Genomic DNA, 20,442 nt, shown 5'->3' on the forward strand with positions numbered 1-20,442 from the left:
ATGCACATACAAAAGTTTACTAATAAACATTTTTTTAATGAAATGCTACTGGATCTCCACCTGGAGAACAACAACGACCGCAACACCAGCACCCTGCTCGACAACCTCGCCAACCTGGGACTCAAGCAACTGGTGTCCACCCCCACCCATCTCGCCGGACACACACTCGACGCAGTCTTCTCGTCCAGCACAGACATCGACTTCAGCCACGCCACTGAGCTTCAATGGACGGACCACAGCTGCGTCCACTTCACCTTCAAGAGAACGACGACTCACCACCACCAGCAACAGGCGGCCCGCAGAAGCTGGAACAAGATCACAGCACACCAGCTCGCCACCTCCCTGAGCCAGCACCCTCCTGCCAGCTCAGCGAACCCCAGCCAGGCCGCCGACAACCTCACGACGTGGATCAGCAACTGCGCGGACGAACTCGCCCCACTGAGGACCCCGCCTAGCAGACCCGGCAGCAAGAAGGCCCCATGGTTCACCGATGAACTCAAGAGCTCCAAGAAGAACTGCCGAGCCCTCGAGAAAGTCTGGAAAAGGGAACCGACACCGGACAACAGGACCTCCTTCAAAATTGCCACCCGGAAACACCACCAGCTGATCCGCGCCGCCAAGAAAACAGCATTCAAGGACCGGTTGGACAAAAACGCACACAACTGCAAGGAACTCTTCAACATCGTGAAAGAGCTTTCCAACCCCAGCGCAGGAAACAACGACATCACCCCATCGCAAGACCTCTGCAACTCCCTCGCGTCATACTTCCACAACAAGATCGCGGACATACACAACAGCTTCAACAACCAACCAACGCACACCATGACCGATCAACCACCCCCCACCACCACCCTCCACGCCTGGACCCCGATCAGCACCGAAGACACCATCCGCACGATGAACTCCATCCACTCCGGTTCACCGACCGACCCCTGCCCTCACCACGTCTTCAACAAGGCCGACGCCGTCATCGCACCCCACCTGCGAGACATCATCAACACATCCTTCGACACCACCATCTTCCCGGAGAGCTGGAAACACGCCGAACTCAGCGCTCTACTCAAGAAACCAACAGCGGACCCCACCGACCTCAAGAATTACCGCCCCATCTCGCTCCTCCCGTTTCCAGCCAAAGTCATCGAGAAGACCGTCAACAAACAGATGGCCGCCTTCCTCGAGACGAACGGATCCCTCGACCCCTCACAGTCCGGCTTCCGAGCCAACCACAGCACCGAGACCGCCCTCATCGCCGCCACCGATGACATCCGAGCCCTGATGGACAATGGAGAAACAGCGGCCCTCATCCTCCTAGACCTCTCCGCGGCATTCGACACGGTCTGCCACCGCACCCTAGTACGGCGCCTCTGCAACATCGGAATCCAGGACAAGGCGCTGGAATGGATCATCTCCTTCCTCGACGGAAGAACACAGAGAGTCCGCCTACCACCGTACAAGTCAGAGGCCTCCGACGTCATCTGCGGCGTCCCCCAAGGATCATCTCTGAGCCCCACCCTCTTCAACGTCTACATGAGCCCCCTCGCGGCCATCGTACGCAAACACAACCTCAGCATAATCTCCTACGCCGACGACACCCAGCTGATCCTCTCCCTGACCCACGACCCCGCCGCCGCCAGAGCCAACCTGCACGAAGGGATGAAAGAGGTAGCCGAGTGGATGACGACCAGCCGCCTGAAGCTGAACTCGGACAAGACGGAGGTCCTCATCCTGGGCTCCTCACCCTCCGCCTGGGACGACTCCTGGTGGCCTCCCGCCCTGGGCACCGCACCCAAACCGACAGACCATGCACGAAACCTGGGCTTCATCCTGGACTCCTCCCTCTCCATGAACAGGCAAGTCAACAACGTCTCCTCGGCGTGCTTCAACATCCTACGCATGCTACGGAAGATCTTCTGGTGGATCCCCACCGAGACCAGGAAGACCGTCACCCAGGCCCTCGTCACCAGCCGACTGGACTACGGCAACGCCCTCTACGCCGGCACCACCGCCAAGCTCCAGAAGAGACTCCAGCGGATCCAGAACGCCTCAGCCAGACTCATCCTCGACATCCCACGAACCAGCCACATCTCCGGACATCTGAGAGACCTTCACTGGCTCCCCGTCAACAAAAGAATCACCTTCCGCCTCCTCACCCACGCACACAAAGCCCTACACGACCAAGGCCCGAGCTACCTCAACAGTCGAGTCAACTTCTACGCTCCGAAACGCCACCTCCGATCAGCCAACCACGCCCTCGCCGCCGTCCCCCGCATCCGAAGAGCGACGACAGGAGGAAGGTCCTTCTCCTACCTGGCCGCCAAGACCTGGAACTCCCTCCCGACCGACCTGCGCCTGACCCAAGACCACCTCTCCTTCAGGAAGAAGCTGAAGACCTGGCTGTTCGAGCAGTAGCGGCACCCCCCCCCCCCCCCAGCGCCTTGAGACCCTACGGGTATGTAGCGCGCTCTATAAGTGCCACTGATTGATTGATTGATGATTAGAAAAAACCAGACTCCATATTGGCAGTGAGTGGAAACAAAGGACTATTTACTTAATATTTGTAAACCCAAAACCGTAACTGGCTCAGATGGAGTTCTTGAAATAAAGTCCACTTCTGGAAATGTTTTATGACAGGAAATCATAAATGCTGCAAATCTTAAATAAATCAAAAGGACCTAACATTATTAACAGAGCCTTTGGATACTTGACTGATCTGTGGTCCAAAGAAATTGCAATGCCAGAAACTGTTCTACTGAGACAGAAACCGGGAACCAGTGTAGTGCAGTGAGACTCTGCTTGCATGAGAAAGTTTCACTTGAAACCGTAGAGCATATATTAAGAAATGCAGGCTTGTTCTCTGAAGTCAGCATACTAGGGAGTAGAAAAACTCCAGAGGCCAATGAACACAAATATAAAAATGGGCTGATTGTGTACCAATTTATCGGCCTCCTTCCTTGACTCTTGGAAAAAGAGGTGATATTCTATAAGTAGTTAGCCAGTTGATCAACAAACTTACTTTCGCATCCTGCCAGCGAGGTCTGGAACATGGGTAATTTTTCAAAATAATTTAAGACACACTAAATCGAATCTAACAACTCCTAAGATTTCCCAGATTGAAGCAAGAGAAAGGGAACCCTTCAATTTGGAATAATTTGTCACAGAAGTAACAGCATTTAATTCACTACTAGTCTGTACACTAACCACAAATACTACCGGATAGATGCCTCCTCAGTGAACACTGCTCTCAAGACTTGTATGTCGGCCAATACAATTTTTAGATTTACAAGTAACAGCCACGACATGTTTACCTTCCTAGAGTTATTTCTGTTAAAACCTGAAAGCATCCTTCTAAACAGGGTGGAAATATGGGGCGACACAGAACAACAAGACTTGGCTGCTGTAGCCCAAGGCTACCCCACCATTCCCCCAACCCGTCTAACAGCTTTTTTCACACTACTGATGAGCACCCACTATTTCAAATGAAGACAACTTTAGCCTTGCTCCTATCACCTGCTGGACAAAGCCCTTGTCAGATGCCCAAAGCCAAACTGAAGATTTGAAGTGTTCCTAATATTTAACACCACCACAAATAAGCAGCAACAGTAAAAGTCAGACAGAATTTAACAGGAGCTTGAATTACAAATGTGGAATATGACTGAACGCCTTTGAACCGGACTGATGCCAAAGTGGTGCTTTAAAAGTCATGTCAAACGTGCAATTAGACCTACTTTTCAGTAGGATGGCACATCTATACTTTAACTTTGTTATTTGCGTAAATTGGTTCATAAGTCTGAATCCAAAAATGTATTTTTATGAACAATAGTTGATGTGCAATCAATTGTAGACAATTCCGTACTCAAAACATCATGATAATAGATGTGGAAACAAATGTAAATTTCCCCGATGCATTTTGAGCGGAAATAGCTCTTCTTCAGGGGGTCCACATAATCTAGAGGAAAGTATGAAATGTGGAAGATTACTAAATGACAGGGCCCGAGGGTAATGGTAATAAAAAATGATAGAGGGTGCTGGACTGAAACTAAAACGTCGAAAAAACATGCAGGTGATTAATTGCGAAAGTGTGGTCGAAAAGACATGCGTAAAAGTGAGTGGATAATGGGTGGCAACTAGTTAATAAAAGGTCTTACGATGGCGGGTATGGAAGGTGCAAGTGAACAAGGGCTAGAAGTGGTCAGACGGAACCAAGTAAGACCGCGGTGCCGAAGAAATAACGGAAATGCAAATGTGATATCCATGCATAAAAAGACCATGAAATTAAATGTGCTCAGAAAGAGTACCCAAGTGGTCAAGACAATGTGCTTACCGAAGATGTGAAGAGGTGGAACGGGTAGATGCTACGTGTATGCGCAACACCAACATCAACTGAAGATCATACCCTCCTGGACCTACGTCCTAAAAGCTCTTACTTGGCCCCAGTCAGCCACAAAACACTCGATTTATTCGAAGCACTCGTGCACAAAGACCTTGATACCATCAACCAAACTACGGTACACCACAAACAGACCCTGACAAGACATGAAAGAAATGCTCTAACCCAATTATCTTCCAACACCAACATCAAGATCTGCCCCGCTGACAAGGGCGGGTCTTTGGTAATTCTGGATACCCAGTTCTATCTGGACAGCGTGAACAATCACCTCTGCGATTCCCACACATACATGGAGATCAATTCCGATCCTACCAAGGAATATTCTGCTATCCTCCAGTTTCTCATTGAAGTTTTGAGTACGGAATTGTCTACAATTGATTGCACATCAACTATTGTTCATGAAAATAAATTTTTGGATTCAGATTTATGAACCAATTTACGCAAATAAAGTGAATAAACAACTTTGAATTTTCAAACATTTTTGTTTACTTTCTGTGCCTAATATTCAGCACACAGGTGTGCTCAGGTTCTCCACCTTACGCCCGTAAGGTATTTGTTTCGCATTGCTACCTTGCCCCTCCTGGACAGAAGGGGTTCACCCTGAGCACCCTAAGATACTTTGACTATTGAATACCTTAGACTTCAATACACTGTTTACCACAGAGTGCAGCGGACCCTACTTTCTTATCTACAGCTATACTTTAATCAAGGGAAACCGGATGGCAAAGATACTACAGTCGGTAATGGCAGCAACATCTTTTTCTGAGAAAGAATATGCTACTTACCAGTATGCATCTGTTCTTGGATTGTAGGGCTGCTGACATTCATATCTATAGCATTGATCGCCGCCTAGTGTTGGGTCCGGATGATTGCACATTGTTGTCCTGGAAGAGTCTTCGAAGTATCACGAGATAGGTGGCTCCTCCCCTGGACTACAGTGCGCATGGGCATCGACTCCATCCCCAGATTGTTTTTAGCCATTGTGGCGAAGATGGAGTGTAACAGTGTGAGCGATGGCCATGCTAAGAGTAAGTGTAAAGTCTGCAGCCGCTACAGGCGCCGGGGAGGAGGGCGGGCGATATGAATGTCAGCAGCCCTACATGCCAAGAACAGATGCATACTGGTAAGTAGCATATTCAGTTCGAGGCATGTGGGCTGCTGAATTCATATCTATAGCATAGAATATATAGCAGTCCCTCCATTAGCGGCGGCTGCCTGTGCCAGCTGCAGACGATTGAAAAAGTGTCTTTAGAACAGCCTGCCCTACAGCTGCTTGGCGTGCACATCTACACAGTAGTGTTTCGTAAATGTGTGTGGGGTAGACCATGTGGCTGCTCTACAAATGTCTTCTAAAGGGATATTTCTAAGGAAAGCCATGGAGGCCCCCAACTTACGGGTGGAGTGGGCTCTGGGGGGGGGGATCGTTAAAGTGCGCTTAGCCTTTTGATAGCAAATTTGAATACACTTAACGATCCACCTGGCTATACCTGCTTTGGAAATGGGGTTGCCCTTGTGGTGGACAGAAAAGGCAACAAAGAGTTGTTTTGTCTTTCTAAAATCTTTGGTCCTATCAATGCAATACATCAAAGCTCTTTTGACATCAAGAGTGTGGAGCATTCTTTCAGCCACTGACTCTGGATTTTGGAAGAACACAGGCAGTTCAATAGTTTGATTGACATGGAACTGTGAAACCACCTTTGGAAGAAATTTAGGGTTAGTGCGCAGCACCACCCGGTTGGAGTGAATCTGTATGAATGGTTCTTGTACAGTGAGCGCCTGGAGCTCACTAACACGTCGCAGTGACGTAATGGCTATAAGGAAAGCCACTTTCCATGTTAAGAACTGAATCTCGCATGAATGTAGAGGCTCAAAAGGTGGACCCATCAGTCGGGTGAGTACCACATTAAGATTCCATTCAGGAGCAGGTGGGGTCCTGGGAGGAAGGACTCGTTTGAGCCCCTCTAGAAAAGCTTTAATGGCAGGCACTCGGAAAAGGGAGAGATGCTGCCTGTTTTGGAGATAAGCCGCTATGGCGGATAAATGTATCCGAATGGAAGCATATGCCAGATTGCATTTGTAAAGATGCAACAGATAACAAATGATGTTGTGCGTGGACGCGTCAAGTGGGTCAATGTCGTGGTCCACGCAATAAATGACAAATCGCTTCCATTTTGCTGCGTAGCATGCTCTGGTGGTGGGCTTTCTTGCCTCCCGTATGATATCCATGCAGTCAGGAGGTAAGTTGAGGTAGCCAAACTCTAAGACCTCAGGAGCCAGATCGCCAGGTTGAGCTGTTGCGGATCTGGGTGCTGAATGTCGCCATGGTTCCGCGTCAAAAGTCTGGGTGTGAGGTGCAGCCTTTGATGCGGTACCACGGAAAGTTCTAGAAACGTGGTGTACCATGGTTGGCGGGCCCACGTTGGAGCAACCAGGATGAGCGTCATCGAGTGTTGCTTTAGCTTTCGTGCCACCAGCGGTATGAGAGGTGCTGGGGGAAAAGCGTACGCAAATTTGCCTGACCAGTTCATCTATATCGCATTGCCCTGCGACTGTGGGTGCGGGAACCTGGCGGCAAAGCTTTGGCATTTGGCGTTTTCCCTTGTGGCAAACAGGTCTATCTCTGGATGACCCCACTGCTGGAAGTATGGGTGGAGCACTGATGGATGTATCTCCCACTCGTGCATTTGGTGGCTGTACCCGCTGAGCAGGTCCGCCATCTGATTGTCCTTGCCCGGGAGGTGTTCCGCCATGAGGAAGATGTTCCTCTGAATGGCCCACTTCCACATGCTCTGAGCCAGATGAGACAACTGTGGAGAGTGTGTACCTCCCTGATTTTGAATGTAGTACATGGCTGTCATGTCCGTCCGGATCAACACCTTCATTGCCATGAAGATTGCCATCAGCTCTAGGTGGTTGATGTGCATCTTCTTTTGCTGTGTCGTCCATAGTCCCTGCACTGTGTAGTGGAGTACATGAGCTCCCCAACCCTGGAGAGAAGCGTCCGTCGTCAGGATGATCTGTGGAACAGGCTCCTGGAACGGTCAGCCCTTGCAAAGGTTGTGTGGATTCCACCAATGCAGAGAGTTGTATGCCCGACCGGTCACCAACACTAGGTCTTTTAACTGTCCGTGAGCCTGATTCCACTGACGTGCCAAGCACTCTTGAAGCGGACGCATATGTAGTCTCGCGTGCGGGACTATGAAGATGCAGGAGGTCATCATGCCTATCAACTGCATGAACACTCGCGCTGGAAGCGAGTGTTGTAGTCTGAATTTCTGGATCAGCAATTGAATGCTGTTGATCCTCAGTGAATTTGGCTGTGCTGTAGCTGCCAGAGTGTTTATTGTCGCGCCTAGATACTGCCTGTGAGAAGTTGGCCTGATGTGCAGTGCTCACTGTTCTAGTGATCACTATAGATCAGTCCAAACAACCCTTATAGATGATTGGTTGTAAGTCAACCTTATAGACCAGCTATCCTAGTAGCATGGATACGAGCAGAACATCAAAAAACTATCTTCACTATAGTTAAGTCTTTCACTCATCCAAAAGCTCTCACCACCGATATACCTCCCTCAGAGAGCTTGTGTAATCAAATTGCTGATTACTTTATTGACAAAATTGTTAATATTCAAAAAGACTTTCCCCCACCCTCGACAATTCCCTTGGAGGTAACAGTTAACTACCCTCCTCTCTCCAGTTTCAAACCAGTCTCCTTGCAACAGACAAGCAAGGCAATCCGGGCCTGTAAATCAGGAGCACCCACTGATTCCTGTCCCCCCATCATTCTTCACCACCTGATTGACACAGTCAATCCCTACATTAATGGTATTATTAATGAATCCCTTGAATCCGGAACTGTACCTGCCGAATGGAAGAAGGCCACTGTAAAACCTCTGTTGAAAAAACAGAACAAATCACCTACAGATTTGACTAACATGCGCCCCATCTCCTTACTTCCCATTCTGGGCAAAGTCACGGAGCATCTTGTACATGAGGAGCTTAAAACTTTTACAGAAGCCCACAACATCCTGCACCCTCAGCAATCGGGTTTCCGCTCCGGTCACTCCACCGAAACAGCTTTGATCGAACTTGCTGACTCCATCAAATTCCTGCAGGATGAGGGCAAGCAAGCTGTCCTCATCCTGCTGGATCTTACAGCAGCATTCGACACTATCTCGCAAGCCATCCTAATTAATCAAATGCGAGAGATCGGCGTGACAGACACAGCCCTGGCCTGGATCTCATCATTTCTATCAAATAGGTCTCAGACTGTGTCACTAGGACCTCATCTATCCAGCGAAAAACTCATTACATCTGGAGTGCCACAGGGGTCCATATTGAGCCCTTTATTTTTTAATATCTATATGGCACCCCTTTTAGCTGTGATAGAATCACATGGGATCTTGGTCACGTCTTACGCTGACGACACTCAATTGGTCGTCACCCTTGACAAACAACTGACTGACGCAGATCTCCGGTTCAAAAACTGCCTCTTGGATGTTTTTGAGTGGTTAAATACTAATCATCTTAGATGTAATAGTGCAAAGACGGAGATTATTCCATTAGGTAAGAATCTCTCTTTTTGCCCGAAAGATTGGTGGCCCACAGGATCAGAGGCCCCTCCCAGTGCAGTTACATCAGCCAGAAATCTCGGCGTACAATTCGATTCTTCCCTTTCTTTTGATGACCACGTCAAGATCACCGCAGGTCGCTGTTTCGGATTAATAAAATCTCTGAAGAATTTTTTTTATTTCCTCCCAATTGCAGCCAGAAAGTCAGTCGCGGTAGCCCTTATACTCTCCCGACTCGACTACTGCAACGGCCTTATGGCCGGAGTGAAAAAATCTACTCTCAGAAAGCTACAGAGCATCCAACATGCTGCAGCTAGACTGGTCTTACAACTCCCCAGAAGGTCATCTGGGTCTTCTGCCTTGAATTCGCTCCACTGGTTGCCACTGCACAAACGAATCCTTTTCAAACTGCTCCTCACAGTCTTCAAAACCATGCAAAACACAGGACCCCGCTATTTTGTTAACCGATTTACGCGCTATAACCCCTCGCGTTGCTTGAGATCCTCTGGGACAAATTTGGTTCAAATTCCCAGATTCAAATATAAGACTAAGGGCGGAAAATCCTTTAATGTTCTGGCGGCTAAAGCCTGGAACACCCTACCCGTCAATCTCAGAGCCATAGACAATGAGAACAACTTTAGAAAACTCCTCAAGACATGGGTCTATAAATTACCAGACTCCTCTGTCCTGGCGGCTATTTAGTTCTCTCTCACTTTTACTCCACTTTCTCAGGTATTTCTCTGTAGCTCGCCTAGCGCCATGATGCTCCCCTGGGAGCGAACGTTAGCGCTTTACAAATGTTCATAAATATCAAATATCAAAAAATAAATATCAGTCTAAGGCTAAGACTCTAGAGGGCGTGTTAAGCCAGCTGTTTTACCATCACATTACCCCTTGAACACCCAGTGAAAGGACACCACACAAGTTGTTATGAAAATAAACAGTGTATTTATTTATAACAAGACTACCCTGGCTCTTTATGAGACAGGGAGCTAAGCACACAACAAAACCCCTTTAAAAATACTTAAGTTAGCACAGTATACACAAATGCCCGAGGGGCACGAAAAACCATATACTCTGAAAGTGGAATGCAAAATTACTAGCAGGTAAGTACAGTACTAATAGGCTTTGGAATCGCTAGGACTGGACTATGGAATCGTTAGATTACTTCTAGGAGGCCCAGGGGACTCGGGTGCAGAGTGTGCACTCTCACGCGGGACAAAGTCTATGATAGCTAGTAAAGGTAAAGTTAGTGTTCACGGGCGAACCCGACCTGGTAGGGAGAAAACGAAAGTGGATCCTGACCCTTGGATAGTGAGGCTATGCTGGGGCACCGAAATGCCGAAGTTACCTAGCCCAGGGGCTGCAGCTGCATAGGTCTCAAAAGACGTCGGGAATCCTCGTAGACGAACCAGGAGCCTGGAAGAAAGATGCTGGCAGGCGACCAGTGAAGAGAGTTCGAAGGGATCCAAGCCTGGATCTCGAAGATGGATGATACCTGAAAGCAGAGGGGACCAAGTTCGTGACTACTAGCCAGTAGTCAGGGGGCACCAGGAGGGCACCGGATGGTAGTCACCTCGGCTAGGTGAGTGGGCGACGCTGTGCTCTGCAGATCTCACGGACCAGGAGGCGTTGTCGGCGACCAGGATGGAGGGGCGAGCTGTCCCACGATGGATGAAGCTGTCGGCATCGAAGAACCCAGGATTGGGCAACAAAGCCTTGGCTAATTCAAGCCCACGCGGTGGACTCAAAATGGCGTCTTGAGTGGACCAGGAGGGTCCGGGGTGCTCCTCTTCTGGAAGGGAGCAAGAGCCAGTCTGGAGCAACCAGACCAGCAGCAGTGATGTCGTCGGGCGTCGTTCAGAAGGCCACAAGCCAGCGGGCTAGTAGCCAAACAACGCGGTGAGCAGCAAAAAGCAGAAGGGCCCCACGCCGATCGTGGAGATGCTGGGGGGCTGCTCTTCGGTGCTGGAGCTGCTCAGGGTTGGGGCTTCTCGGACCCCAAAGCACTCGCCAGGAGATTACTCGGCGGGCTTGCTGTGAAGAAGTCGTGCAGTCTTGGCGATAGTCGGTCCCTTGAGGTCTCGTCGCACTCACGGTTCTCAGCTTGGCTGTAGAGGTGAGTAGAGGTCGGAGGTGCCAGGGAAGCCGGATCTTGTCGAGCTGGGCAGTCGGATTCCGGAGGAGGGACTTACAGCAGACCGCAGTGTTCTTAGGATGGTGCCTGCGGATGCAGAGTGACTACTCCTTAGTCACAAGGGAGAATCTTGAAGAAGAAATCTTGAAGTCCTTTCGCAGAAAGTCGTGTCTTGATTCCAAAGATGATCTAATTTGGAAGGGGGCCTGCTCCTACCTTTATCTGGGAAAAGGGGGCTGGCACGCGACTAAGTCCTGCCCTATGGGTGGGGCCAGGAGGGGGGTGGTTACACCCCTCTCCTTTGGCGGGCTTTCCCCAGGCCAGGGGCTGGAGTGCCCCTGGAACTGGTTTCAGCCGGCCTATGCACAGTGAGCACCGGGGTGCCACTTGCAGTCACCTTCCTCTGTAGCCCTGCCTACCTGGAATACACAAAACCCTGTCTGGGACGGTGCTGGCACCGCCCCTGGCAGGAAACCCTTTGTCCTTGCCTCCTGCTCTGGGAGGACTCCCAGCAGCAGGAGGGCAGACTTGTGTCTCGGTGGCAGCATCCATTTTGTGGATGCTAAGGCTCTGTCTGACTTTAACCGGGGTTACAGGTTACATACATGTCGTGTCCCTCCAGAAGGGTGGAATGCTAACCCCGTCGCCAGAATTGGCGAGGGGTTAGTATTCCAATTCGTATGACACCTTACTCGACATGTTTTGATAAAGCGATACCAGAGTTGGCATATAACCGCGAGGATTATAATGCACTTAAGAGTATATGGTATGCGATATCATGGAAACGGCTAAGGGATGGATCCCGAAAGCCGCAGACAGGCTCAGCTCATGCCAGAGCACTATCTCACACGATTCCAAGCACTCTGCCTTCAGGATTGTTAAGGCCTGCCATAGGAGTGACTGATAGGAGATCTGTGTGTCCATTTTTAGGGTTAGATATAGGTATACTATATCTAAAGCAAAGGGTGATTACACCACCTTGCCCCAGCTGTCGTGCAGCCAGTTGTGTCAGATCTGGATGGCCAGCCAGGGGTGGCATAATACATGCTGCAGCCCCTGGTAGGCCCTGGTTACACCTATGCCCTGGGTACCTAAGGTACACTGTACAGGGACTGATAAGGTGACTCAGTATCCAATTAGATATGTACCTAGGGTACATGGAATCCATTTTACAGAGAGAGCAGTAGGCCTGGGGTCCTGAATAGTAGGGCCCCAGGTCAACTAAGTCAGAAAACCAGCAAAACACCAGGCAAAAAGTTGGGGGCAACCATAGTCAGGGATCTACCTTCCTACACTGCCGCACATGGGCGGGCTGAAGGTGTGACTTTGGATAATTCAGTGAGAATCCCAGATTGTGAAGAAGGTGAATGGTGTGGGACATGTTGGCAGCGCACTGCTGTGCCGACTTTGCTTGGACCAGCCAGTCGTCCAGATCAGGGTAGACGTGAACGTTTTGTCTCCTGAGGTGCGCAGCCACTGTCGCCAGGCATTTTGTGAACACCCTGGGCGCTGTGGTCACTCCGAAAGGGAGGACCTTGAATTGGTAATGCTGATTCTGAATGGTGAATCTGAGGTATTTTCTGTGTGACGGATGTAGTGGAATGTGAAAATATGCGTCTTTTAGATCCAATGTTGCGAGGAAATCCCCTTGATTGAGCAACTGAAGAACCTGCTGCAACGTGAGCATATGAAAGTGTTCTGAGAGAATGTACTGGTTTAGGGGCCTGAGGTCTAGTATGGGTCGCAGGGACCCGTCTTTCTTTGGGATCAAGAAGTACAGGGAGTACACTCCAGAACCTCTTTGTTCCACTGGCACAAGCTCGATTGCCCCTTTTTGCAGCATGGCGAGCACCTCTTGCTGCAATAAGTGCAAATGCTCTGTTGACATAGGACGGTGCTTTGGGGGGATGTTGGGTGGAGTGGATGTCAACTCCAGACAATAACCGTACTGGATACGTTTTCTGACCCACCTGTCTGTGGTGATGGATTTCCAGACTGGCAGGAACTGCTGGAGTCTCCCCCCGACAGGTGTTGTATGGTCGGGGGCAGAGACAAGGCGTCACTGTTTGTTGGCGGCGGAGGATCGGGAGTTGTTGTTTCCACGACCTCTGCCCTTGGCGCTGTTGCCGCGATATCCGCCTCTACTCTGCTTGTTGTAAGAGGTTTGTGCACCACTTTTAGTGTACTGTGTTTGCTGGGACATCTGGCCTCTGGAAACACCTCTATTGCTTGAGCGACGAAAAGTACTACCCCTGAACTGTTGGGACTGGAGAGCCCCCACAGACTTTGCAGTCTCTGTGTCTTTTTTGATTTTTTCCAGGGTGGTGTCCACCTCAGGACCAAATAAGTGGTCAGGGTTTACAGGCTGATTGAGGATGGTGGTCTGTATCTCCGGTTTGAACCCGTAGATTCTGAGCCAGGCTTGATGCCGCAGCATTACACTGGTGTTAATGGCCCTGGCCGCGGTGTCCGCTGCGTCCAGTGCACACTTAATAGAAGCATTTGAGATGAGTTTCCCTTCTTGAATGAGCATCTCTGCTGCCTCCTTATGCTCATCTGGCAAGTGTTGTAAAAGGGTTTCAAGCGTATCATAGTGTGCCCTGTCATATCTGGCCAAGAGCGCCTGCGTGTTAGAAATACGCCAGATATTGACCGCTTGAGCAGCCACCCTCTTCCCTGATGCCTCTAACACCTTAGATTCTTTATCAGGGGGAGGAGCATCACCAGTAGTCTGTGAATTTGCCCTCTTCCGGGCATTAGAAACTACCAGGGAGTCCAACGGCAACTGGCCCTTGATGTAGGTAGGGTCGCCAGGTGCCGGCTTGTACTTTTTTTCAATTCTGGGGTTTATAACCCTGGCACGTGTGGGTTCCTTAAAAATGTCTGCAGCATGTTTCAAGACACCCTTTAGCATTGGCAAAGTCTTGACCGTCTTTTCAGAGGTGGAAAAGTTATCAAACAGAAAGTCCACTTCAATAGGGTCAGCATACAGCTGGACGTCGTGATTTTTAGCTGCCCTCTCAATCAGTGCATTAAACGCCGCAGAATCCTCAGTAGGGGAGGTTTTGACAGTATATACTTGAGTGTCCGGGGCAGTTTGCGGATCCCCTGGGTCCCCAGCATCTGCCCGTGTGTCATGGTGATCCTCCGGATCAGTGTCGGCAGGGTAGTTTTACTCCTCATCGTCCGCTTCCCCAGCCTCCACATCTGAGTAAGTGGGTGAGATTGGAGGAGTGTCCTGAGCACGTGGAGTAATCAGTTCAACAAGAACTGGGGAATCCGTAGAAACCTTTTTCCTCTTCAAAGGAATTGTGTAGGACTCCATAGGCTGTGCCGGTGTGATCTTTCGCTTGTAGATGGAAAGTTTACCGGTGTCGGCGCCGATAAATTGTTCCGACTGCTCCTCCAGTAGGGGGTTGTCGATGCTTTGTGCCCACAACCGCAGGGGTAGGCTTCGGCCCCGTGGACACCTTCGTGGACGCGTCGACGACCGTCCTGGGCGCGAACGCCTTCAGCGCCACGTTTGGCGGCAGCGTGAACTGGATCGGCGCCATCGACTTTTGCGGCTTGGCTGCGGGGTGGAAGTATCCGTCGGTCCGACCGCGGAAGCCTTGTCCTTGATGCGTTGCAACGAGTCCGATACCTGCTTCGTGAAGGATGCGGACGGTTTCGTCGACCCGACAGGTGTTCTTGATCCACCACCATGTGCAGACTCGAGGGCGACAGTGCTTCTGGCCTTTTCGGGCCGACGTGCAGGATCGACAGCTTTCGGAGCTCCGAGTCCTCTGTCTGTGTTGACGGCCTTCGGCGCCGACGGTTTCGGGTCGACGGCCTTGAAAAGCGGTTTCGACGGCCCAGTCTTCGGCTCGACGCCCTTGAGCGACTTCACCGGTTCGACAACCTTCTTAGGCTTCGACAGGTCTGAAGACGTGGAGCCGACCAAGGCGACAGACGCTTTCTGTTTCGATGGCGCCTCTACCACTTTCTGTTTCGTTGAGACCGAAGTTTTCACTTTCGGTTTCGATTTGACCAATGGCGGCTCCGTAGGAGTGTCCGTAGCCAGGCCCGGAGGCGAGACCGTGGATCCAGGTGCAAGATCTTGGGTAAGGCCATGTGGCGATCCCTTGATCTGAGCCTTAGTTATTGTTCGAACGGGGCATAGCTCTTCACCCGAGCTATCTTCCCTGGCCCCATAGGCTTTATTGTCGTCTCCTACCTCGTCGACGTCTTCTGTGTCGAGCATTTCGACGTCTGCGTCGTAGTTGGAGTCGATCTCTGCCGTTGGATTCGAAATCGGCTCTTGATCTTCCAGCTCGTCTGCTTCTTCCCCCTCGAAAATGTTCACCGGGTCAGGGGCCGTCTGCTGGGCCTCCAGGCGCGCCACGCGCCGAAGTCGAATCGTCTTCCTGGAGCGAAAACGAGAACAAGCCATACAGTTGGCTTCATCGTGATCCGGCGACAGGCACTTGTTGCACACCGGGTGGACATCGATGTGGGGATACTTAAGAGTTGCACACAGGGCATCTCTTGAACGGGCTCCGTTCCATGATGTGTCGTCGAAGAAGTCTGGCTGCGTTGACTGGGCCTCGAGCACCGAAGAGCCACGCGACTCCTCTGGATGTCCGACTCGGGAACTGAGCCGGAACAGAGCTGGGCACCGAACGCAAGACAATACCGACGCTATAAGGAAGGCCTTTGGGCCGAAAAGAAAGTTTTTATCGATTCTGAACTAGAGTGATCAAATATGCATCCGAACCCAATGGCGGAAAAAAACAATCTGGGGATGGAGTCGATGCCCATGCGCACTGTAGTCCAGGGGAGGAGCCACCTATCTCGTGATACTTCAAAGACTCTTCCAGGACAACAATGTGCAATCATCCGGACCCAACACTAGGCGGCGATCTATGCTATAGATATGAATTCAGCAGCCCACATGCCTCGAACACCTTGACACCATCAAAAATGACAAAAAGAAATAAATGAACCGATCTCTCCTTCTCGGAAAAGAGGATCAGAAAGATAAGGCTCAATCAAATTTAGAAGTCCTGCAAACACCACCAAGACCCTTATAGAAAGAGTGGTCATCAGTTTCATGTGCTGAATTATGGATCATCATATGGTGAAATGTAAACACACATTTAACTCCGTTTATGTTTAGGTTCTTGAATCGCCCCCATCAAAAGGAAGGTGAATATGTCTTATTGCAACACTTTACCCTTCAATGATTAAATCTTACCATAGCTGCCACTGGCGTCGGATTTGTAGTTGTACTTTGGGGAATCGTCTGTAGCATCCAGCCCACGGGAGCGCAGCTCTTCAATGGCATAGATGTCCAACATGAGCATATCTTCGTCACCAGCACCTTTGCCTTGAGATTTCAGCTGAACAGGAAAAAAACCACATACATCGGAATATAAAAAGACCAGCAAAAGCCTTGGGAATAGGAAGAGCATTTGATGAAGGAGAAAAGGCTCAATAACTATTGAACACCTGATAAAAAGTTTAGCAATAGCTAGATAACAGGTCAGATATATTTCGCACATCAATTGTGGCCTAGACAACGCAGGACAAAGGAGCAAGACAAACATACGAGTTGCTTACCTTCGGTAAACGATGTATCTGGTAGAGAAGATTCTAGTCGCAGATTCCTTAACGTAGAATTACCCCCAGGCGTGAGACTGGATCCGGAAAACTATTTTTTGCCACAGCATCCCTGCTCGCCGGTGGACGGCATCACGCGACTCCCCCCGGACGTCGTTCACGTACGTGACATCAGCGAGGTCACATAAGTCCCACCCCGGCGCACCAACGTCAGTTTTCTTTGGAGAACTTTTCCGCGCCACAACACTGAGCTATCAGACAAACTGTGGGAGCATGGGAACAGTGTGCAAAAGAGCAGAAAAAGGAATGGTGACTAACACCATAAGGAGCAGTGTCAGCACTGCAGCACCCAAAAGCAGGGAAAGAAGAAAGAACAGAGCACAGCCTGAGAAGCCACCCTGTCCGCATGGAGACAGCCTCCCCCACCCCCCGAGGCAAGGATCTTATACAAAATGTCATGACAACATGTAGCAGGAGTATAACCCCAACCAAGATCAACGAAGGGGACCCAGTTCCAAGACAAACCGGGAACGACAAAACTCCAAGGCAACCCCAGCACAGTGTGAGACAGCCCCGGAAGGAGCAAGGGCAAGGCACGACCAGAAGACCCCAACCCAGCGGGTAGCAGAGGGGCCAGGACCCATAGTAACAAGAGGGAGGGAGGGGAGGGATGAGAGTAAAGGCAAGCCTCAACCCCGGAGCAACCAGAGCAGAGGGGCACAGGAGTACCCAAAGACCCAACCTCCAAAGTGCCAAAGAGGAGGAAAGAAACAAGAACACGACAAATGATCCTGTCAAAAGAGCGAGCCTCGTCCCCCAGGCAAGGAGAAACCCACAAGCTGACCACCACCCACCCCCAGAGGGGCGAGGAAAAAAGAAAGGAGAAAGAGTAGGCCCGTTCACCCTCAACAGAGGCAACAAGGGCAAGGCTAGGAAAGGCCGAAGCACCACACGTCCCATCAAGGCAACAGAACCTCCAGCCAGCGCAAAGGCAAGGAGAAGGAAGATGAAAAACCTAGAGGGCCCAAGAAGACGAGAGAAAGAAGTCGAGTCCACCACAGTCGGAAGTCAACAGACCAGACAGAGCGGCACCGGCAGCAATAAGCAGCCGGAAGAACAGCCCGGGTACCCCCGGAAGGCCGGGCAGGTTACTCCTGAAGAAGGAAAGAAAAGTCAAACCCATTACAGCCTCCAGGACAAGAGCATGAAAGCAAGGGAATGTACCACTGCCCCACATAGGGTACGTTAAGTCCCAAGGCATGGGAACCCTCTTTGGAAGAAACGTCTGCAGCAGAGGCCAACCAAAAGAGCCACGGGGGGAAAAAAAACAACCCCTGCAGAAGGCTTGTCAGGCAGCCCAAGAGGACAGAAGGCCTAATCTCAGGGCCAATCTGTGCAAATAACTCAAGCAAAAAACACACAGTCAACAAGGGCCGTCCAGCAGCCAACAAAGCAAGAGTCTCCGCAAGGAGGACTCGAGTGGCCACAAAACACACAGAACAACAAGGGCGACTAACCCAAAAGGAGGTCCAAGAACCAGATCAACCCACCAGACATGGAGGGGGAGAAGCCCCGCAAAAACCTCAGGATGGCAGAGTCTGCCGGCGGCATGGAATAACTGCCATCAAAGGGAAGATCAACCAGCCAGTCCCTAATATTTTCCGGGAACACACTGTCCCGAAGCCAAGCATGGCGGCGAAGGGCAACCGAAGAGGCCATGGCACGACCCAGAACCTCTGATATGTCCAGAGCAGAGCGAAGGATAAACGCCGCTAGCTCCCGGCCATCCAACGCATGGTGCCACAAGGCAACCTGATCAGTCTGTTGTGAAGCAGCGGACCCCAAGGACTCAGCAGAGTCCCACAAACAAGAGGTAGCCCTAGCCAACACACAAGGTGTTAAGGGCCCGCAGAGCAGCGCTGGTCGAGGTGAACATGTTGCGTCCCCAAGAGTCCAGCCAGCGGGCCTCCCGGACGGTGGAGCCAACAGCAGCGGCAGAGAGGGAAAGGCAGTCCGCAAAAGTGGACTGGAGGCAAAAGGGTGGAGGGAAAGACATGCTGGGTCACGCGGTGCTGAAAGGTGCCAGTGCAGGAGGTGTTGGGGCACTGGGTCCCCTGTGGCGGGACGCCCCCAAGTCCCCATCAGGGAAGAAAGGAGCAAACCCTCAAAGGGAAGCTACAGCTCCCTCCCACCAGAGCCCTGGTGGAGAATCTCCAGAAGATGATCTGCAGGGAAATAAGAACCCGGATCACCCATGCGCAAAATACCCACAGCAGTGGACACAGTGCGAGCGAAGGCCGCACCCACCTCCTTAGGGCCCCATGGTGGGGAAAACAGCTCCTCTGTGGGCGATGGCTGCAAACTAAGGAGGCCGTCCACGAAGCCAAGCGGGGCGGGCAAAGGCTAGACCTGAAAAGTAGAAGGAGGGACCGAGGAGTGGGGAACCCGTCGCTCTTCCGGCAAAAACCGCAGCCTCGGGAATAGCGAAGAGCCGCCTTTTGATAACGCCGGGGAAAAAGCCACCACGCATCGGCCCGTCTCTGGTGAGGACGACACCAGCAGGCACCTACCCTCCGGAGAAGAGGGAGTGTCCAAAGACGAGACAGCGACTCGACGTCCATCTGGCACCGTAGAGTCCGCAGCCTGAGGCAGGACGTCATCACCGTCCGGCACTAAAGGAGACGCCGGACAGGCCTCCCCCACGTCACACAACGCCGGAGACCAAAGCTGATCCGGAGCCGAAGTGGCCAATGGCCGGCGCCGGCTCGACCACCAACGAGGCTGCCGCCTGCGTGGAGGGACGAGAGGGACCTGGGGAGTGGCAAGGAGCCCTCTGCAAACCTCGACCCAGAATAGGATGTAGGGTGTCCGCCGACCCATGTGGCGCAGCCAAGGTCAATTCAACCTCTGACTTAACCTCCAACGAAGCAGCCGCCTGCGCGGGGGGACGAGAGGGGCCCAGAGGGGGACGAGGGGTCCCCTTCCAGCCTCGACCCATAGCGGGACGAGGGGGTCCATCGACCCCTGTGGCGCCGCCCGGGCCACCAGCTGCCGGCGCAGCGCCACCTCAGCCGTAGACAAGGCCACCGCCTATCCAGAGGGCCGAGAGGGGCTCGGGATGCGACCCAAGCCCCGGCGACCTCCCGCAACACCACAGGAACTCCTGCAGGAGTTTGTAGTGAAGCAGAGGCGCAGTGGTCCGAAGGAGGGACCCCCGAAGGGCCACACTCCAACGGCAAACTGCGACACTTACCCACCGGAAAGCGATGCTCGTGTGGTACAGGACAGGGACGAGGACGATGACTATGACGGCGGCCACTTCGAAAATCTTCCTCCGAAGCTGAGCAAGGGGAATATATGACGTTAGACCGCATAAAATTTTTTGCATACCATCATCCCGTAAACATAATCCCGCAAGTACTATTAGGCCGCAAACTAAGAGATCGCAAACTTTTAAAACGAATATACCTTTAGCACGCATGCCTTTAAAACAAAAAGGCATGCATGTTAAAGGTATACTTGATGTAAAAGTAGTAAAGGTAAGTAAGAGGTCCCTACCCTACCTTACACTACACTCTAATGTAGTACCCCTGCACCACCCACCCTTGACACACAGTCCATTACCTACATTTACACTACCCAGCACGACCCCCCAACACTTCCATAAAGCAGTTTACTTCCCTACACAAACACTACAACGCTACCTTAATACACTACAACCAGCATGACCCTACACATACACTACA

General features: G+C 51.3%; 1 protein-coding gene across 1 annotated transcript in view; it reads right to left on the bottom strand.

Moving 5' to 3' along the window:
• Window positions 1-20,442, bottom strand: part of AARS1 (alanyl-tRNA synthetase 1) — a 373,026-nt gene that overhangs the window by 203,711 nt on the left and 148,873 nt on the right. The window contains exon 11 of the mRNA XM_078670073.1: window positions 16,332-16,476. Within this exon, the coding sequence (XP_078526199.1) occupies window positions 16,332-16,476 (145 nt within the window). The remainder of the gene's footprint in view (window positions 1-16,331; window positions 16,477-20,442) is intronic.

Source organism: Lissotriton helveticus, chromosome 12 (assembly GCF_964261635.1).
Source record: "Lissotriton helveticus chromosome 12, aLisHel1.1, whole genome shotgun sequence".
Classification (NCBI taxonomy): domain Eukaryota; kingdom Metazoa; phylum Chordata; class Amphibia; order Caudata; family Salamandridae; genus Lissotriton; species Lissotriton helveticus.